General features: G+C 47.0%; 1 protein-coding gene across 1 annotated transcript; it reads left to right on the top strand.

Moving 5' to 3' along the window:
- Positions 1 to 412: 412 nt before the first annotated feature.
- On the top strand, positions 413 to 13,519 carry CGRRF1 (cell growth regulator with ring finger domain 1). The gene is made up of 6 exons (XM_084287631.1): positions 413 to 542; positions 5,493 to 5,632; positions 6,931 to 7,108; positions 7,302 to 7,449; positions 10,748 to 10,855; positions 12,218 to 13,519. Exons 1-6 carry the CDS (start codon positions 439 to 441, stop codon positions 12,566 to 12,568), a joined length of 1,029 nt encoding a protein of 342 aa, XP_084143757.1. The 5' UTR covers positions 413 to 438; the 3' UTR covers positions 12,569 to 13,519.
- Positions 13,520 to 20,096: the final 6,577 nt, after the last annotated feature.

Raw genomic sequence — 20,096 nt, 5'->3', positions numbered from 1 at the left:
CAAAACTGCACATTTTCACGCGGAGTTTAGCGAACACCACAGAAGAGGAGAGCCGCCGAGCGGCTGTGCGCACACCCCTTTACATCTTTATTCTCTATTACGTGTTTTCATCTCCCTACGCCCTATATCACGCTCCCTAGGCGGCTGTTTCCTCACAGGGCACCGCGTAGGGGGATCACACTCCTTACAGCGTGCCAAGGGCGCTCTGCAGCCCCCAAAAAAACCCTCAGAAGAGCCAAGAAGCTCCATAGGGCGGCCTACGCAAACTGCGCAGCGCCACGCAAACCGCGCAGCGCCGCGCAACCTGCGCACCCTCCCGCAGGCCCCGCCCACGTGCGGGCAAACTGAGGGCAGCGGCCGCGGCGGCGGCTTCGGGCGGCGGCTTCCGCGCATGCGCCGTGCCACAGGGCCGGGCTGCCTGCCCGTGAGGGGGCCCCGATGGCCGCCGTGTTCCTGGTGACGCTGTACGAGTACTCGCCGCTCTTCTACATCGCCGTGGTGTTCGCCTGCTTCCTCGTCACCAGCGGGCTGGTGCTGGGCTGGTGAGCGCGCCGGGGAGGGCTCTGGGGGGTCACGGGGGGCGGGAGGGGGCTCCTCAGCGCCTCAGGCCCAGCCTGGGATGCCCCCGGCCCTGCCTGAGGCGCTGCGGGGATGGGGCAGGGCCTCGCTGTGGAGAAATTCTGCCTCGTTTTTAACTAAACCTGCCCGCTTTTGGCTTAAAGATATCGCTCTTTGTGGTATCACCGCCCCCCCTGACGCAGAACCCCCTTTAGGCCCCGTGAGGTCTCCCCAGAGCCTCCCCTTCTCCAGGCCGAACCCCCCCAGCTCCCTCAGCCTGTCCCCACAGCAGAGGGGCTGCAGCCTCTGAGAATCCTCGGGGCCTCCTCTGGACCCTCTCCGCCAGCCCCGTGTCCTCCTCGTGCCGGGGCTCAGAACTGAACACAGCACCTCAGGTGGAGCCTCACAAGAGCAGAGCACGGGGGGAGAACACCCTCCCCCCCGAAATTCCCCTCCTTAACCCTGCTGGCCACACTGCTTTTGATGCAGCCCGGCATACCATTGGCTTTCTGGGCTGGATGTTTTCCTGCTCAGCTGTAGGGAGCCTGCTTTTAGCAGCAGCGTTGGACTCAGTGATCTCCAAGGGTCCCTTCCAACCCCTACAGTTCAGTTTGTGATGAGTTTTTCATCAACCAGCATCCCCAGGTCCTTCTCTTGAGGGCTGCTCTCACTCCATTCCCTGCACAGCCTGTGTTTGTGCTTGGGATTGCCCTGACCCGGGTGCGGGACCTTGCCCTTGGCCAGGTGATGGGGTGGCACGGTGTGGAAGGGGAGTAATGGGAGCTGGTACGTTGTAGGGAATGTGTTCTGGAGGTGTGGGGTGGGTGCATGGGGCCTGGAAGTGGCCAGAGAAGTGGGGTTGTGATTAATGCAGGTGGTGAGGGAGGACAGCACTGAGCGTAGTGCTCAAATGCCAGCCCTCAACAAACAGGTTCTCAGATGTCCGTCCATGGCACTGCTGTGTTTGCTTTCCTGCTGGCTCAGAATTGCCTGAATGTAAACACAGACACATGCCAAGCAGGGGGCATTGATTAGCAATCAGAATAATTTATGCAGTAATTGGGGAGACGCCACACTCGTGCAGTTTCTGGAGAGAGTAAAATTGAGTTACTGCGCTTCCTATTGGCTTCACATCCATACCCGTGGTGCTGCTGAGCTTCAGTGTTCTCCTCCCTTTGTCTCTCTCCGAATTCCAGGTGCTGTAGCTGTTGCTATTTGCTCTTTTGGCAGCTTATAAACACTGCCTCTTTTTTCCTCTAGAGCGAAGTCTTGCCCTTGTTTACACCACTTCGTTAGCTGCCGCCTCAGACGTGTGCCATCTACTGCTCTCAGTGTGAATGAAATTATGTTTTGATCTTTCAGATGGGCTTTGTGGAGTTCTTGTTCTCGTTTTGCATTGCCTCCCCTAGCGTTGGACAGGTGGAAGGGAAGGTGAGGCTGGCTGTTGTCTGCTGGACCAAGCTCCACCTCGTTATTTACTTGTAGAAATCCTTTTCACAATCCTCTCTGTCCCGCTGCAATCTGACAGGATTATATTGCCATCCACTTTTCTTCACTTTAACCTTTCTCACTTCACCAGTTCTTAAAAATATGATCATTTAAACCACGGTACTAAATCAGGAATTTGTGTAAACATACCTGAAGTGTTCCCAGCCTACCCTGTTAGCTGACTAAGTGCAGCAGCGTGGAGCTTAGCACCAGCTCCGGAGAGATTTGCAGCCACCTTTGAGTTCTGCTGTACCCCAGCTGTAAGACCAAGAGCTCCCAGCGTGTCGGCTGTGCTGAGACCCCCTCGAACCTCCTAACATATGAAAAAAATGTGGTACACATCCCATCCTGCTACAAATGCACGTGGTGTCGTGTGAAGATGTGATCCTCAACTGCGCTGCTGTAACGACGTTTTGTTTCCCCATCATTTCCAGCACCAGTCACCAGCCTGTTTTATAAACGTGTACGTGATGGTGGCAGGCAGCCCGAAAACCACCAACTGCTTAGGAATGCTGGTGCTTTAATTAGCAAAACCAGGCACAGGCTCAAGGAGCGTCTTTTTATGGCCAGCCCTGGACACCTGGGGCTGTTCTTAGGGAACACGTGTGGGTTTCTGAGCAGGATGGTGCCCGGTGCCTTGGCTTTTCCTGGCAGGGGCTGCCGGGGTGGCTTCTGTGAGCAGAGCCCAGCAGCTGCCCCAAATCAGATCAGAAACAGCCCCAAAAGAGACCCCAGGTGGAGCAGGGGCAGGGAGTGACCACAGCTCCCCTGCACCGCCCAGGGGAAAGAGGTAAAAGAGGATGGGTGGGGGGAAGGTGATTTTAATTTTAGTTTCTCACCACTCTAGCTTCTTAGTAAGAGGCAATAAATTACATTAATCTCCCAACGCTGAGTCTGTTTAGCCTGTGACAATAATTGTTGAGCAATCTCCCTGTCTTTACCTCAGTCCTTGAGCCCTTTCCGTCGTATTTGCTCCCCTTTTCCAAGTCGGACTGCTCTTTGAAGAAATTAACTCGTGACCAAAGCTGGTGGAGCTGTGTGCTTTTTCTACACGAGCCTGGCTCTGAAGAAATTCTTTGTCCCCTCTACCAGCTAACGATCTAGGCTGGTAGAAAGTGAAATGGTAAAATAAAAACTTTATTCATCCTTCATGCACTGAGCACTGCCTGAAAACGTACAGAAGCACTGTACCTTATTGTTGAGCAGAAAGGGCTTTTTGCCTTCAGCTGCTGCTCAAACCGCCCTGGAGGCTTTTTTTTTCTGTGGCTGCTTTTCATGGCGATTATCCTGTCGCTTTCGACCAGCGAGGAAAGTTTCCAAAGAGCAGGGTTTGTACTTCAGAATGGGCCAGATGGTACAAAACAGGAGGCATCTTTATGTGTGGCTGGAGAGATTAGCTCCATTGAGCCTCAGACACTGAGCAAGCCCAGCAGCTGCTGCACCTGGTTTCTTTCTGGGTAAGATGTTAGACTGGAAGATGTTAAACTTCGTTACGGCCCCAGCGAAGTCAGCCTGGCTGTTTAATTGCATCAGGTGAGAGATTTGCCCCTCCACGTGCACAAACTGAGCACCCTGTGAGAGACCATCGCAGGCAGGAACACGTTGCCAGCAGTCTAACAAGCCAAAGGAATTTCTCAAAGATGCCACGATGAGAGCAAACTCTTTTCTATCACATTTCTTCTTCCCTTTTGGTGTATCTGTGGCACTCAGGCAAGACATCAAATGATGAAGGCAAATATTTGTCAGGCTGCCAGGAAAAGGTTGGTGCTGTTGGGGATGGCTTTGAGATATTTTTTTGTTTCCTCAACTTGAACGTCACCTTTGACTGATGTTTTGCTGTTAGCCTTACACAGGGCACCCTCCAACGTGAATTAAGAGGCAATTTTTCAGAGCTCAATGTCAGTAAAAGCTCAGCTTTCCCCCTTGGTATGACACACAGGAGTCCAAAATGATTTTACAACGAGGCTAAAAGTAGCAGTAAATCCAAAAAATCGTCTGTTTGGCTCAGAGCTGTGTCGTATGTGAAATTATCAATTTTCAAACAGATTTTACACTGGAGCAGGTAGTGCCCTTCTCAGCTGGGGTTGCTGATACGAGATCCATCTTATTGAACAGCTGCTGGTTCAGTCTGCGAAATGGGAATGGTTGGTGCAGGGCACAGCCAGCACGCTGCTGGCTGCACAAACCAAAATTCAGAGCTATTAAATCGGCCACCGCTCGAACAGCGCCGGTGATGGCAGCAGCAGCACAAATGCATGAAGTACAGCCTGAGCTAATTAATAACTGTTTGCTAAAATGCATTAACAAAGGGCCCCCACAGCTTCTCCCTGCTGCCTTGCTAATGAGACAGGGCCGGAGGGACGTGGTTACAAAAACCTCTCCATTCTGTGATTGCGTGTCTGCAGTCTTCTGATTGCGTATCTGGGCCAGTTTCTCTAATTATCCTTTGGTTACCGAGCGTTATTGCTGTCACCTTAAAATTGAATTATTTTTAGCCAAGTGAGAAGTATTCTGCAGAGCTCATTTTGTAGATCCTGATCTTCTGCAGCAGCTCCCTTAAAAGCCCTGGGCGGTATGAAAACCTTGATTCTTTTTTTTAATTGCTGTCAGAAATCATCCTGAATCAGTGAACGGCTTGGGTTGGAAGGGGCCTTAAAGATCATCAGAAGTATTCCCTCTTGGCTTCTTTGATTTTCATTTGATCCACAGAATGTTTAAGTAAATGAAGCAAAGCTTTAGAAGTTATCCTTTCAGAGGCACACCACCCTTTGGACGTTTCTAGCATGTTAGTTTCACCTTCAAAGGGGTCTTAAATTGCAGGTTTGATTCAGAGCCTGGACTATTTTGCATCTGGTTACTGGCTCAAAGCTGAGGCTGGGAGACCCCAGGTTTGATATCAGCATCTTGATTATAATCAAGGATAATGTGGAAAATTGGGTTCTTAATCTTCCTTCAAAGCATCTCGCTGGCTGTAGTTACAGCTGGGTGTACCTTGGGGCTGGATGATTTACTCTGAGGTCTTCCTACCGAGCACCCAGCCCGTGAAGTCTGTTCCATCTGTGTCAGCAGCGACTTCTTCTGTCCCAGGAGTGGCTGTGGAGATGTCAGCTGGGAGAAAACTTCGGTCAACCGTGTACCACTAGAGGGCATCGACCATCCTCACTGATTTCACACACTGCAAATGGTGCAGGAGTAAAGTATGTTGTTTGTATCCCACCACTGGAGAATATACCCTATCCAAAAATGTATTTATTATTTTTTAGCGCTGAGAAGACTCCTACCTTCTGCCACAAAAAGCTGGAGCTGCATTGGCAGGCTGGATTATGCATGCATCCTAACACATTCCTCAAAGCTAGGTCCATTTGTTGCACTGCTTGATTCAGACATGCCAACATTAATGCATAACCTGCTGCTTCTGTTTTTTTTTTTTTCTTTTTCATTCTTAGGTTTGGTTTGGGCGTTCCTGTTATTCTGAGAAACTCAGAAGAAACAGAATCCAGCACGAGAGTACTGAAAAAGCGGATGAGACAAGTGAAGAATCCTTTTGGGTTAGCAATCTCACATCCTGACACAGCTTCAGTAACAAGTCAGTAGGTTTCTGATGTGCTTAATTTTCATTAGTTTGTGTTCCCAAATATAGTACTATCCATGTTTCTTGCTCTCATCCTTTTCCTTTACCAGTAGATCTTTAGAAACATGCTTCCTCCCATCATTGCTATAGGAAAAAAATCAATTTTTAGCATTTCATGTGTGCTATTTTTAAAGAGAAATATTTGGATATTTAGCACAGTTTAATTCTTATTAATGAAGCGCTTCCTGCTATGACAGATTTTAAGTAATAAAAACATTTGCAGCTTGCCAGCTGCTGTGAGCAATTTTTGGTAAACTTTAGAGAATTGTAGAATTCTACAGAATTCATTATAGAATTTATCTCATTCCATCAAAAATTAAACTTCAGATCTCCAGTGGTGTTTGGAAGTGCACAACTTGAAAATATCTAAACACACACACACGTGTATATACACACCTGTGCTTCAGTGGAAACTGAAGTGAAATATCTTTGTGTATCGGAGTCAAGTGGTCCCTGACATCCTTGAAATCACCCATGCATGAAGCAAAATTCGTGCACTTCTGCCTTGTTGGGAGCAGTAAGCTAGGCTGGGCATTTTCCACTAACACAGATGTGAAGCCTTCCTGTGAATGAGAAAGGGACTGCAGCAGTTACTGAACATTCTTCATCTAACTCATCCCCCCAAACTAAAAACAAAAAAGAAGAAAAAGGAAGAAAAGAAAATAAAAGGAAAAATCCTCAACTTAATTTTCAAGTAACATGGATTTTTCAGGCTGTTTGAGCACTTGAATTTGGTGGAACTTTCCAAGAGTTGTGCAGGAAGCATTTAGAAGTTGGTGAGCTGGATAGTTGTTTTTTTAGAGAAGAAGTGCAGCACACAGATCCTCTTTTTCATCCTTCTGCTTGATCAATAGGGCCTTATTCTTTGTGACCACAGCAGGTGCTGTAGGCCAGTGATCCAATTAATGCCATTGGCTAAAGAGGGAATGGACTTTGGGCTAGAGGTTATGCTCTTGGGTCTGTCAGTTTGCATGTAAAATGTTACCAGAAGTTAAATTTTACTCTTCGTACAATGCACGTGCTGCTTTTGTTAGCTTAATCAACCGTTATATCTCCTCACGACCATTTCATCATCATCATTGGCTTCCATGAGCACCAAACCTAGATGAAGTTTTTAAAGAATAGGTTAAAATCTCAGACACTAAAGTTGTTTCATGCCTGTTGCCTTTTAAGAACCTGCCTTAGTACTTCCAGAGTTCCTGAACAAAGGTGAGCTAATGGAATTAATGAAATCCTTATCTTCTTTCTAAAAGAGGGTATAACACTGACACCTGACTGTCTGGAAGACTGTGTTCTTACCTGCTACTGGGGCTGCAATGTTCAAAAACTCCACGAAGCGTTGCAAAAACACGTCTACTGCTTCAGAATAAATACTCCTCAGGCGTTAGAGGATGCTCTATACAACGAATACCTCTATCGACAACAGTACTTGTATCCTTTTTTAAAGTTGTTTTGACAAAATATGCTGATTTACTGGCGCAGGGAGAGTTGAGGCTTGTGAACATTAGGCAGTTCTTAGCACGGTGTATTTGTGAACAAATATGATGAAAAATATTCTTTATGCAGATGTCACGTTTATCTACACTTGCTCTGACGCTGATTGTTTTCCTTGACCCAAATAAAGCATCAAGAAAAATGAGAAGGAAGAAAAATATTGTCAGTTACCAGAAGATGCCCAAGTTGTCGATTTTGGCCCAGTGCCTCGAGCTCGCTACCCATTGATTGCACTGTTGACGTTAGCTGATGAAGAAGACAGGGAAATATATGATATCGTAAGTAATTTAGGAATATATTGTAGGGTCGCTGTATTTAAGCACTGAATGGTTCAGGAGACAAATCTAGGCTTGAATAAAACAGTTTGTTTTCCCTCTCCCCTTGAATTTGGTCCCTAATTTGGTCACTGACTCCAGGGGAGCGAGGATAACTGCTGTATAAAAATGTATGTGTGCCATTCAAAAGCCGCTTGTGGTTTTCACACAGCCCTAGCTCTGTCTGCTAAAGGTCTCCTCTGCGGAGAGCCCTGTGGCCAGAGGAACTAGGGTTGGGGGAGGTTACTAAGATACTGCTCTGATTTTTCTGATTCCACAGACCTGTGGTGGAGCTCTTGTGCTGATAACAGCCTTTCAGGTTGCTGTTGGCAAAGTAGATTTTTTTTTTAATGTCTGACACAGATATTTGAGCTAATTGTTGACTGGAACGCTAAGAACGTGGATGTTACCTTTCTGCATCAGGCCTGCGTAATGCAGTACGTTAAGTCTCTCAGTAGCTTCCCCAGGTGGTTTGCAGCAAGGGGTGAAGGTCCTGCACTAAACTGACTTGAGAGATTCAGCTCCTCCTAATAGAGTTAAAACAACTTCAGCCTTGTCACATCTCTTCTAAACTCCTAACTCATACTTAAATTTTCTTTTTGGAACAATTTAGAACAACCTTTTATCCCCCGTCTTTTCCTTTCATTTGGTTGGTAATTTGATAGCTGTAATTGCTTGAGCAATAATACCAATAAACTCAGAAGTGAATTGCCTAAACCTGCAGAATCCTTTTCCCTGCATTCACTTGGAAATTATTTGAGATCCTACAAATACCTAAGAAAACTTGTATGTTCCCTTTCCAAGTGATGCCAGTCCCTGGCTTCTTGTCACCTGACAACTGGACTGCTCTCTTCCCTCCTGTCCTCCTTCAAAAGACTTCTTTCCCTCAGCTATTTCCCAGATGGGTACATGCATGCATGGTTAGAGCTCAGCTTAGTATTTAGTGTTTGAATGTGTTTGACGTTAGCATGGAAGTGAATTGGCAATGCTAGGCTTTTGTGTTCATTAATGTAGAAGAAAGGGATAGAAAGGAAATGAGGGGAGGTATTTTTAACCTGGTGTTGGAGAAGAGGATCACAACTGGAAATTGTTAATGTGGCCAAAGGAGTAAATCCACCTGAACTTGCATGACAAATGTCAAATTTGCATCTGATGCTGAAACAAACTTGTATAAGTGTACTGTGGAGACGGATTTTTGCCGTAGTGGCAAGAATGATAATAGCACATAGGATATGATTTCTCATACAGATGCATCAGGCTCCATTCTCCATCTTGTCTCTTCTTACTTTTTTTTGTCTCTCTCACTACGGACAGTGATCCAGAACCTCATTTCTCATCTCTGACTGGTCTAACTTTCATCCTGAATGTGTTTGTGGCCAGATCATACCCATGTGGTTTTGTGCTGGAATTTTCCTCTAGCTCCAGACAATTAGCGTGACAATAGAAAAGAGTTACAGAAGTGATTTGAAAAACAGCAGGGCTAAAGTGGAAGACTTAAGATCTTGGGCTGCATGTATAAAACAGATTGAAAAGTAACTTGGTTATGACATGCAACTATTTACAGAGAAAATGTTTGGTGCTCAAAGGAAAGGGAAGCTAGAATCAAACTCTTTACTGTGAGGGTGGCAGAGCACTGGGACAGGTTGCCCAGAGATGTTGTGGAGTCTCCTTCTCTGGGGATATTCAAAACCCACCTGGATGTCATCCTGCACAACATGCTCTAGGTGATCCTGCTGGGCAGGGGGGGTTGGACCAGATGATCTTCAGTGGTCCCTACAAACCTCATTCTGTGAACCAGCACTGGATTTGTGCTAGGTTGTAGTGTCCCAGTATTTATTTCTGTGCTGCGGGATGGGCTAACAGAGGAGACAACAGGTTGAAGGTTGAGGCACTTGTCTTGTGAACTAGTTCTAATCACTGTTCAGAAAGTTGCCTGGGTGTCTGAGCAAACAGCAAATTGAAGACATGCATCATCCTGGAAAAAGCACTTCTGGTGAGATGACATAATACAAATGCACCGAGAACAGTTAGCTTTTAAAATCTTATTATCAAAACACAAAATCCATCATTTGAATGGAGAATTGATGGCTTTCAGGTTCCAAAACTAAGCTAGTACTAAGCTGTACGATTTTTTTTGAGGCATTGTGATTTAGGAGGAAAAAAAAAAACGTATGCAAGAAGGACAGGAAACTCAGTATAAATGCATAGGTATGTATAGATTTAAACTCTGTATGTAATTAGCCATGTAGTAGCTTTTGAAGTGTGTCTGATTTGCATTTATTTATTTATTTAAACAAAGCAGAGCTCTCTGCTATAATTTCATTTCTCTTTTGACAGTTTCTGAGAACTGCAGTAATACTGAATCTCACTTATTTTTTTTCTTAAACTTCTTAGAGGCTATTACATAATTGGAGCAGGGCAAGGGTGTTAGACACAGCATGCAAGCGTATATAATGCTTTTGTTTTCAGCAAAGTGACTCTAAAGGCAGCCCACGGGGTCCTTTTGTAATCCTTGTCAGTGAAATTTGTCCTGTGCCTACTCAGTTTACAAGCCAATCAGTGATGCTTCTCAGAGTCTTAAAAACTATGGTCTGTGTGTTTGTGAGAGAAGCAACAGAAGGTGGAGAAGGCCGTTTCTGTGCTGCCCCGTGAGTCTGTGCTCTGCCTTCAGCTGATAGTGTTGTGTCTTGTGCTGAAGACAGCCTGGGATGCAGCAGGGTGTGTTGTATGGGACCGAAGTGCGTGCATTTATAAAATCATCAAGGTAAAGACCTCTAGGATCATCTGGTCCAAAGCATTTGCCTGCAGCTTGGTTGCTGTAGGAAACTCCCTGCAGTTCATCAGCTTCTCTCCCACCTTGGAGATGCTCACCACAAATTGGTCTGTGCTCTGAGGGGTGTAGGAGCTGCTGCTTCTGCTTGAAGTCATTTATGCAGGTAGCCTCTGAGGCTCATGCATGACTGTAAGCCCTGCCTCAGGCCTAATTCCATCAGGTGAGAGCAGTCAGTGAGTCTCCGCTGTAAACTGGCGATGGGAGGGCTCTGTGGAGGACCAGGGCAGAAAGCTGAGGCTCCACAAGGTGCTGCCATGTGCTGCTTTCTGTTCTTACCCTGTCCAGCATTTTGTTCTCCTCTGTGCTTGAAGTCAATGTTGGTGAAGTCCTGGATGTCCAAGCAGGTCAGAAGTTATAACAAAGCAGGTAATGTTTAAAGGAAAGGTGTTAAACACAGCTTTTTTTCTTTTTTTTTTTTTTTCTTGGTAGATTTCAATGGTGGCTGTAATTCATATTCCTGATGAGAGCTACAGACTTTCCTGCAGAATATTATATCAGTATCTACTTCTAGCTCAAGGTCAATACCATGATCTTAAGGTAAGCCACGTATACCAAGTCTTGTTTCATTTGGGTGACAGTGTTAAGTTTAGTTTGGGGGGGCTTTCAGGATTCTAAATTGTTGTTGGACTTGTATTGTTATTGCAAAGAAATGAGTAATAGTTGAAATTATTTTATCAGTTGAGTAGTTCCAGCCAAAGTTACTGTGTAGAATTCATGAAAATATTCAAGATTTCCTATAGAAATAACTCGTTTCTAGTCTAGGAGGCCTGGGTCCTGCCTGTTTGTTCAAGCAGTAGTAACAAATTAACTACATGTTGAATGCTGCTTCTCTACAAAGCATTTACTCCCTTGCTAATCTCTCAAAGAGCACTTTCTCCTATTTTGCTCTACAATTGGGAAAACCTCAGAATAACATCTACTAATTCCTTTTTACCACAATACCTGTACGAAGATAGTACAGACCACTGTCATATGAACCAATGTTCTCGTTACTCTTTTTCAGTTTCCTTTATCTGTGCGTGTTGTGGGACCATCTTTGTCCTGTGTCTGTGTCAGGCAGTTGATGATGTGATTCTCTGCCACTTTATTATGATGATAATAAAAATAATGTACAATATTGATTAGCTAGAAATTGTGCCAAGTCAATTCTATCGACTCAGCATTCATTCAGAATGGATTTTTCCCACTAAATGCTTGTCCTGGCCATGTTTTCTTTACCGATGTAGTTGATCTAGGTACACTTCCCTGTTGATCCCCTTTAAGCTTTATTTTCACGTTACCGTTGTAAAAAATACTGCTTAAACTGAAGAGAAACAACTGTGCAGCAGCACTTTGTAGTACAGTTGTGTAGTGTGCTCCCTGTGGGCATCTTTGTCTGCGTGGTAGTTCGCTGGCTTTATTAACAGATCATGCCCAGAAGAATTTGTGCTTCACATAAAATACGACAGAGAGGAATAGAGAATTTTAACGTGAGGAAGAGCAGAGTAGGTAGAGTGAAGTGGATTTGAAGGCTCGCTGGGATATATGTTTGGTAGGAGTGGGTAGAAGCATCCCTCAAGGCACAGAGAATGATGCACCAGAAACAGAAACCTGAGCTGTTGGAAACCTGTGCAGTTCTGTTGAAGTTCCTGCATACACACCTATTTGATTCAGCTAAGATTTGACATCTTCTCCTTGATATTTTGCCCGTGGTTTAGATATTTTTATGCTTCTGAAATACAAATCACCGAAGGCCAGGAAACTGTCTTCACTCACAGAAGGAGTGAGTTTGGTCCTGTTTGACCCAGCGGATCTGAGAATATTTGCTGCAGTGGAACTTGCATGGTGTGTGGGTGTGTTCAGGTAGCAGGAGAGAATTTGTTGGATTCTGCTAATTTTTTGTGTGTATGTGTATTTTAGCAGCTCTTCATGTCTGCAAATAGTACTGCACCGTCTTCGTGCGATACCTCCCCAGGTGAGAGAAGCATCGACAAAAGCTTGCTGGAAAAGGCTGGACTGGCTGAAGATGAGCCAGAATTGCACGAAGAAAACAGTAAAGACTGTGTTGTGTGCCAGAACGGCCCGGTGAACTGGGTGCTGCTACCCTGCAGACACACGTGCCTGTGCGATGGCTGCATTAGGTATTTTCAGCAGTGCCCGATGTGTAGGCAGTTTGTTCAAGAATCTTTTCCACTGTGCAGTAAAAAGGAGCAAGATGAAGATGAATCAACCCAGATCTTGGAAGATGTTCTTCCTGGGAGAGTCTTTTAACGGGGACAAAAATAGAAGAACTGGGTTGTGTGCACCAGGGTTAAACGCAGAGAACAGACTGTTTATGGGAGGATGTGTAGCATTAACTTGGAGGGTTTTGCTTTGCATTGCTAGGTAATTTTCAACTTCCTTACATGTCTTCGCTCCATATGCTCACAGGAACGCTACATTTATCCGTGCAATGTGGACAGAAGAAGTGCGTAGGAGATCTTTGAAGGATGTGATTATTTTTGTAACTTCTTACTAGTTTTTCATGGAGTGCTATTGCAGGCTATTTTGATTACTAAATTTAGTTTATCTACTGAAAAAAGAAAAAAACTTGCAAGTGAAGTTGAAGTGCACACGGCTCGGCTATATTTATTGTATTTAAAATATTAGAGCAACGTTTTAATTCACTATAATTTAGCAACCTAGCACTTTACAGATCGTAACTAATGAAGGAAAGGATATATTCTTCATTGTTAAACCCGTGTGTATTTATTTTGTAGCCGAAGGAGCTGGAAGCTGAAGTTGTTCAGGACACTGTTTATGTCAGTTTTGAAAGTGTGTGTGTGTGTGTGCATGCGTGAGGGACCTGAGCCAAAGCCTGTCTGAATGAGTGGAAAGGTTTTTGTTGATAATTGTTAGCTTGAACTGAACCTTGCTGACACTTCCAAGCCTGAGCCACTGCTGTGTCCTCTTGAGACAGACTGTCAGTCTTGCTGGCAGTGGCTGCAAGAACTTTTTCTCCGTGCAAATGTTAATTAATCTGTGGCGTTGTTACTTGGGCAGTTCTGCTGTGCTGTTCGTACCTGAGTAGCCTGCTTTGGGGAATTTCCAACTCTTTTCACTTGCACTGTCAGATGGGATGACAAGTTGAACATTTGTGTTTTCTTTTATCGGTAGTCCCAGGAAATGTGCGTACTCTAATAAAGAAAGAAACTGAAGAATTGCAGAATGTTTTCTTTTATTTCTCCCAGCGATATATTGTCAGAAGCAATAAAAATGGCCGTGAAGACCTCTAGAAAATGGGGAGTAGCAGCTCTCTTTCTTCCCTCTTGTTCCCTTGTGGTTTTGCCCCACGCCCAGCTTCAGGACAGCTACTCAGGGAGAAAAAGCCGTGCTCCAAGCTCTTCAGCTGCTCTTCCCTGCAGCTCCTTTATCAGTGCTGTGCTGGAGCTGGCTTCTGTGTGCCACACGCAAGGTGCTGCACGCCTCCAGGACAGGGAAGGAAGCTCCCCCTGCTCAAGGTATTCCTTTTCATCTGATGTTCTGTTTTCTCTTTGTTTTGCCATCGTCCTGCTTCCAAGTTCCTGGCAGTCACCTCTGAGAAAAAGATGTAGGTGATAATGAGAAGAGCAATGCTTAGTTGTAAAGATAGGGGCTGGGAATTGATGCATGTGGCCGCGGGTTTCCAGCCGGTGATCCGTGAGCTGTTTGCAGAGCTGTTTATCTGCTCTACCTGGAGTGACCTTCCCTGCCACAGACAACTCCGGAATAAACGGCTGGCCGAATCAGCCTGCAGTTTGCACTGTGAATCAAAAAGGAATCAAAAAGGAATCAAAAAGAAATCAAAAAGGAAGCTGGGGTCTTCACTGCTCAGTGTGAGCCACAAAGGCATGAGAAGGATGTGACAGACAGCGTTCCTTGCCTTCTGTTTCCCTGTAGGCAATCTTGACCAGACCATTTGGACACACGTCTTGGTGCTAGTGAGTATGCGAATGTGCAAGAACGAGTGGGTGAGGTAAGTCTGGAAAATAAAAATCACCTTCCCTGGCTGCCTGGTCCTGCATCGAGTCTTGCTCGCTACAAACCTGATGGGAGCAGTTGCTGAGTTTAACCTCCCCGGCTGTGTTGCTAACTGTTCTGCCGTGAAATCAGGGCGGCCAAGGTGGTGATGGTGGAAATAATTGCTCTTCAGCCTTCTCTTTGTGTGCGTGTGTCACCTGCGGAAGGGAGAGCTGGGACAAGTCGTGCTGTGATTGTGGGCTCTCAGAAAAATTAATAAAGACCTCTACAGCTGCACCGAAGAGCTGGAGCAATGACAATAGCTGTTCCATACGGACAGTTTACCTGTATTTGGGATGGAGAACGCACAGGTTATTATTCAGAGGAGCGGTTTAGTGCTGCACTAGCTCCAATCCGGAGTTGGGCACTTTCATTGTCAGCAGGGACTTGGTTTTTGTCCACGTAGATGATCAAATAAATGTTTTTTTTTTCTTTTTCTCTTTTACTGATTGAGCGCAGTAGTCAGCAGCCCCACTACATTAACGTTTCCCAACAAGACGGTGTGATCTGGGCTTTTTTTAATCTCAGAGTGAAATGGTATTCAAGTCAACTCCACGGAGAATTGCCTGCTCTGTCTTATCTGTCAGCCAATCGATGCCAGTATTAAATAATAATGGCAAACAGGATGTAGCTGTGCTGAACTTCCAGGCCGTGTATTTACCATTAAGTCTCCCAGCTTTTCATTTGTTTCATGTTCTATTTTTAATAGCATTTTCCAGAGATGCTTAGTTGCTTTATCAGATCTAACAAGCTTCCTTGCTGGCCCAAATCAAAGACCTGGCTGAGAGTTATAAAAAGGACAGAAGCTGCCTTGCTACGTTTGCCCTTCTTCTAAGAAGCCATTTCAAAAAAAAAATGGATCAGGTGAGAAGTAAAAGGAGCAGCCCTAAAGCTGCCTTGTGTGTCCCTGGGTTGCCTTAAACAGGGACTCAAGACTGTAACAGCGAAATAAAACCTTCCTGTGAGCCACAAAAATGGGGAATACTGACAGAGGCTGTTCTCCTCTGCCATCCTGCTGGAATAAATGTACCAAAAAATCATTTCCCACTCGTCGTAGATTACGTTTATGGATTTGGCGACATCAAGGAACGCACGCAGACTTCAGGCAACAAGACCTGCTTCTTTCAGCACTGCTGGGTTGCTACAAATTCGTGATGATTTCTACTGCAGGGCGTAGGTGGGAGTTAATCCTCACCGCTTGGTTTGGGTCATGGGCTGTAATCAGAGCTGAGGCTTTGAAAGGAGTTACCCAAGCTAAGGGATGGTACCTGGGGCTGTCCCGAGGTGCCAGCGGGCTGTGAGGCAGATATCTCCCTTCTACAAAGGAAGGTGCTCGGCTAGGATCCTCCTTCCTCCTCCCCTGCCTCCTTCAAGCAGGGGACTAACGGTGGGAGGAAGACAATTTGGGTTGATTCATCTTAAAATGATGAATTACAGCAAGGTATTTTGAAAAGTGGTGAATTCCTTGGGAGTCCAACTCTGTTTTGGTGGGTCTGAGCAGATCACAACCCACATACGTGGTTTTGTCCAGCTTTAATAAGAGCTGCTGAGCGTATCCCTTATTGCTGACACCAAACTGAAAACCTTGGGTAGGGTAAAAGGAGGCAGGAATGAGCTAAGGAGGGTTTGGGGGTGTCTTGCAGGGCCTCTGCCCAGCTGCTGAGCGCAGTGGGAATCCTGAAAGTTTCTGCTGAAGAGCGTGGTGCTCACAAACACTTGTGAATGGGACGCTGGGGCTGGGTCATGTTTGTGTTGCTGCTGCTCTGTCTTGTCTCTGATCGACGGGGGTAAAGGGGTGAGAGCTTGTAGTGCAGGGACGGTCACACCTGTAAAAGGGGCTTCTGCTGGGTTGGCTCCGTAAACGTGTAGGAACAGGCAACACCTCCGTAAAGGCACCTCTGTCTGGATGCAGCTGCATCTAAAGTAAGATCCTGCTTTAATTGTGCTATCTCGTAACAGGAAGGGTTTAAAACAGTAAAAAATATTGTGTCAGTGTATTCCTAAGACTCGATGAAGTCCTTAGTGGAGGTTGATGCCCAAAGCGAGCAGTCTGTTTCTCTGACAATCACTTTTCAAAAAAATTTTGGAATTTTGTTTCAGAAACCCCAAAACTTCCCCTCTTCCTCCCTACACAGGTACCCCTCAGCCACGGAAGGAGCAACGGCTTTGCCATACTGATTACCACGGTCGTTGCATTTCCATTTTTCAGAAAGCCCCCGTACTGCCTGCGTGGGGTCTGGATGCTCTTAGGGTCAGGTGAACCCCAAATTTTCTCCGTGGGACCAGCAGGAAGTTACCTGGACAATTAATGCTCCCCGTGTTTTGTATCTTCAGCCTGCAGTGCCCTTGTATCAGCAGCAGGTTTGTGCCAAGAAGGTCCCTGGAGGTTTTAGCTGCCTCCTCCAGGTTTTTGCCTACTTGCAGTGAGGGTTTGGGGCAGTTCCTAGCTTTCTGTGCTCTCCCGTCGCAGCCACTTGACATCTAATATTTCTTGGCAGAGTTTTCAAGAGCAGCCGGAGTCAGGGGACTGGTGGGAAATCTAATGCATCACTTCTCTCTCCTAGTGCTATTTATTTAGTGTCTATCAGCTCCTTGTGCGCAGCAATATGCGAACAAACAGGCTAGAGGGAGGGCTGCTAACTTGTGAATTATCTTGATAGTTGTTCCCCTTCGCTTTTTCTTCTCCCTCTGCAGGTGTTATTGAGTTCGGAGGCAGCGAGACCTCTGAGATTTCGGGGGTCGCTGTGCATCCACCTCCTGCCACCAGAACTGGCTGGGAGATGCAGATGCTCTGCTGCTGCTGAGCTGGGCACGCAGGGATTTTGGAGGCAGCGAGGCCGAGGATGCCCACGGTAAGCGGGGAGCCAGGCACTGCGTCTTCTCACGGGCTGCTCTCTACGGTTTCATCCATCAAAGTAGGAGCAGGATGGCGATTTATGGCCTACAGCAGCTCAAAAAGCAACGCTTTTCACCAGGTGTTGCCATACACGGAGGCAAAATGGACAAGCCAGCTGCTGCTGGGCCTTTGAAAGCCAAATTCTTCCTCGGTGGCCAGCACCAGACCCTGGCTGCAGCGCCATCCAAACCCCCCTCCGCTGGGACGACTCGCTCCAAGGCAGCTTGGATCCCACGAGGAGTTACCCTTGCTATAGGACCAAAGAAAGATCAGTTGCCAACGTGTCTTTCTTTGATGGATTCGTGTTTAGGTGAACGTGAACAGCTAAAGCGATAGCTTTTCCAGCCTCTCAATCTTTAAGCATCTTCCCAGGATGTGAAAGCCTGTAAATAAATCTGCCAGCCACACTTTTCCCTCTCAGCCCCAACTTCTTAACAAATCCTGAAAAGTCTCCGTCAAGTCCATCAGGATTCGGTGCTCCATCACTAACAAACCGTTTGCTTTTCTCCTGTCCTGAGAAAAGGTTTGTGATGATTTAAGGGCCTCTCGACGCGCCGACGTGTTTTTATGGGGTCGTTTATCCCCTTCCTTTCAGCAACCCGTACCTCGCTGCTCCCAAGGCACAGCTGATGCATCCAACTCGCTGCAGCACATCAGATGCTCATTCCACAGCACCTCTTGGGCACAGGAACATGCAGGTTAAATAATACCTTTTTGCAGAGCTGCACCCTTGGCACTACTTTGCCACTCCATTTGCTGGGTTTCCTACAAGGGTTGGCCGGGCAGGTTGGCAGATTTCTTTGCCACTCATCCTGCTCCTGCTCCACCCAGCATTTCTCTTGCCCCACATGGTCTGAAGGCTACCGAAGGAGGCAGGGAGGTGGCTGAATGCTCCCGAAGCTGGGGACAACCCCAAAAAAAAACAGGAGCTTGTAAGGTTTGCCCTGGAGGCAGCACCAGGGGCTGCAGCCACCTGCGCTGGGGCACAGTGCACGATCCCCGATCCCGTGGTTTATCCATGTGGATAAACAGAGCAGGGCAAAAACACAGGGGCAATGCAGTCCCAAGGGCATACCCACCGATTTTGGGGTTTTGGAGACTTTTTTCTCCAAATGAACTCCTTAAAGTACAAGGGTAGGAATGATTTGTGGTCTTTTTGTGTCTCTTACCAGGAGCACCGTAACCCTTTGTAGCGGGATGCAGAGCTGGACCTTGGCCAGGCAGTGACCCCCCGGCACAAATCTGATCCAGTAAGCTGTCCTCATCCCTTGTACATCTCATTTCCAAGAGCTTTCCTCCTTTTCTACCTCCTGCTATCTTGTTGATCCCCTTGGAGCCACGGCTGGGAGTTTGGGAGCATCGGGGCAGTCGCACGGGGCTGGGCATTGCTGCCAGCATCCCTCCAGCCCCACCACCAGGCTCCTCCAAGCAGCAGCGACCTCCACCTCGCTCTGCTGGGAGGGGATGAGCTGAGTTTGGTTCTTTACACTTGGCCATTTGTATTTTTTCCATTTTTTTTTTCTTTAAGTGAAGACATCAGCACACCGGAGCGGCAATTTAAGCGGGTGGCGGGGCGTTGCACGACACCCCCAGTTCCCACGCCTTGTTCCTCAGTTTGCAGCTCCTCCGGGGGACTGGGGCAAAATGCAAAACGCCCCTTTTTGAATGCAAAACATCCCTTTTTGGCCTTGGTGGGTTATCTGCATTTACACCTCCTCTAGCTGCACGCACACGGGTGTGATTTCCCTGCAGCCCGAGGTGTTCCCTCCGCAGGTGGTGCCGAAAGCCGCGTGCTGGAGGCAGCTCCATCACAAGACACGTCTTCAGCTGGAACCAGGCTTCCAAAGAAAGAGAATTGCTTGAAAGGTGCAGCTGGGGAGGAGATTTCCCCGGTGCCGTGTCCCGATGCACATCTCCAAGCCTGCCTGGGAGCTGCTGGGAGGGAGCAGCGCCTCGTTTCATCAGGACCATCTGCTCACGGCATCCTCAGCCTGCCCCGAATCCTCCACCAAGCTGCTTTCCTTGCCGGCTGGAAATGGGGTGAAAAATCCCAGCGCTGTAGGTAAGCACAGAAATGTAGACCCATGTTGGTTTGGGGTCACTTTTTGGTTTTACTCTTTTTTTTTACCATCCCTGGAGGTCTTTAAAAGACGTTTAGATGTAGAGCTTAGGGATATGGTTTAGTGGAGGACTTGTTAGCGTTAGGTCAGAGGTTGGACTCGATGACCTTGAGGTCTCTTCCAACCTAGAAATTCTGTGATTCTGTGATCCTTCTCCAGACAAACTTGCCATCAGGCAGCTTCCACAAACTGCTTCCCAGGAACTCGTCAGCAGTCAGCATCCGCTAATTTCCTTCCACCACCTCCTGGGCTGATATTACCACTGGACACACAACCAGGACAGCAGGCACGTTGCCATCTGGAGCCACCCCAACCGAAACCCTACAGCCCTGCTGTGTCCCTTCCACGGCACACGCTGCGACACCAGCGAGGAGATTTGCTTCTCGGGGCAGCTTGGGCATCGTTCCCCTTGCACCGAGCCCGCACCCTTCCTCTCACCCCACAGCAGGGTGTTTTTTCCACAACTCGTGGTTAGGGTTTGTAATTACCATAGAAACCTCCAAACATCGCAGCGAGGGGGAACGGCGCCGTGCTCCTGCAGCAGCTGCTTCCTGGGGATGCTTTGGGGTTTTGGCGGTGTTTTCAGCCCCACAGAGGACCACATTGGATGTCTCAGCCCCAAATATTCTTCTCATCACTGCTGTTACTGCAATTAGCAACGTGCCGGTGTTCACCAGCTCCCAGGGCACGGGGATCCCGGTGCTGTTGAAACTCTGGGGTTTTGGGGAGCCTCACGCCTTGTCCC

The sequence above is a fragment of the Netta rufina genome, assembly GCF_964035555.1.
Source record: "Netta rufina genome assembly, chromosome: 5".
Classification (NCBI taxonomy): domain Eukaryota; kingdom Metazoa; phylum Chordata; class Aves; order Anseriformes; family Anatidae; genus Netta; species Netta rufina.
The sequence above is the reverse complement of the archived record's forward strand: the minus strand, read 5'-3'. Positions and strand labels throughout refer to the sequence as shown.

Coding starts and splice junctions, on each gene's coding strand:
- CGRRF1 (XM_084287631.1), top strand. CDS start 439: ATGGCCGCCGTGTTCCTGGTGACGCTGTACGAGTACTCGCCGCTCTTC. Junction 5,633..6,930: donor TGACACAGCTTCAGTAACAA/GTCAGTAGGTTT, acceptor TCTTTCTAAAAG/AGGGTATAACACTGACACCT. Junction 10,856..12,217: donor GTCAATACCATGATCTTAAG/GTAAGCCACGTA, acceptor TGTGTATTTTAG/CAGCTCTTCATGTCTGCAAA.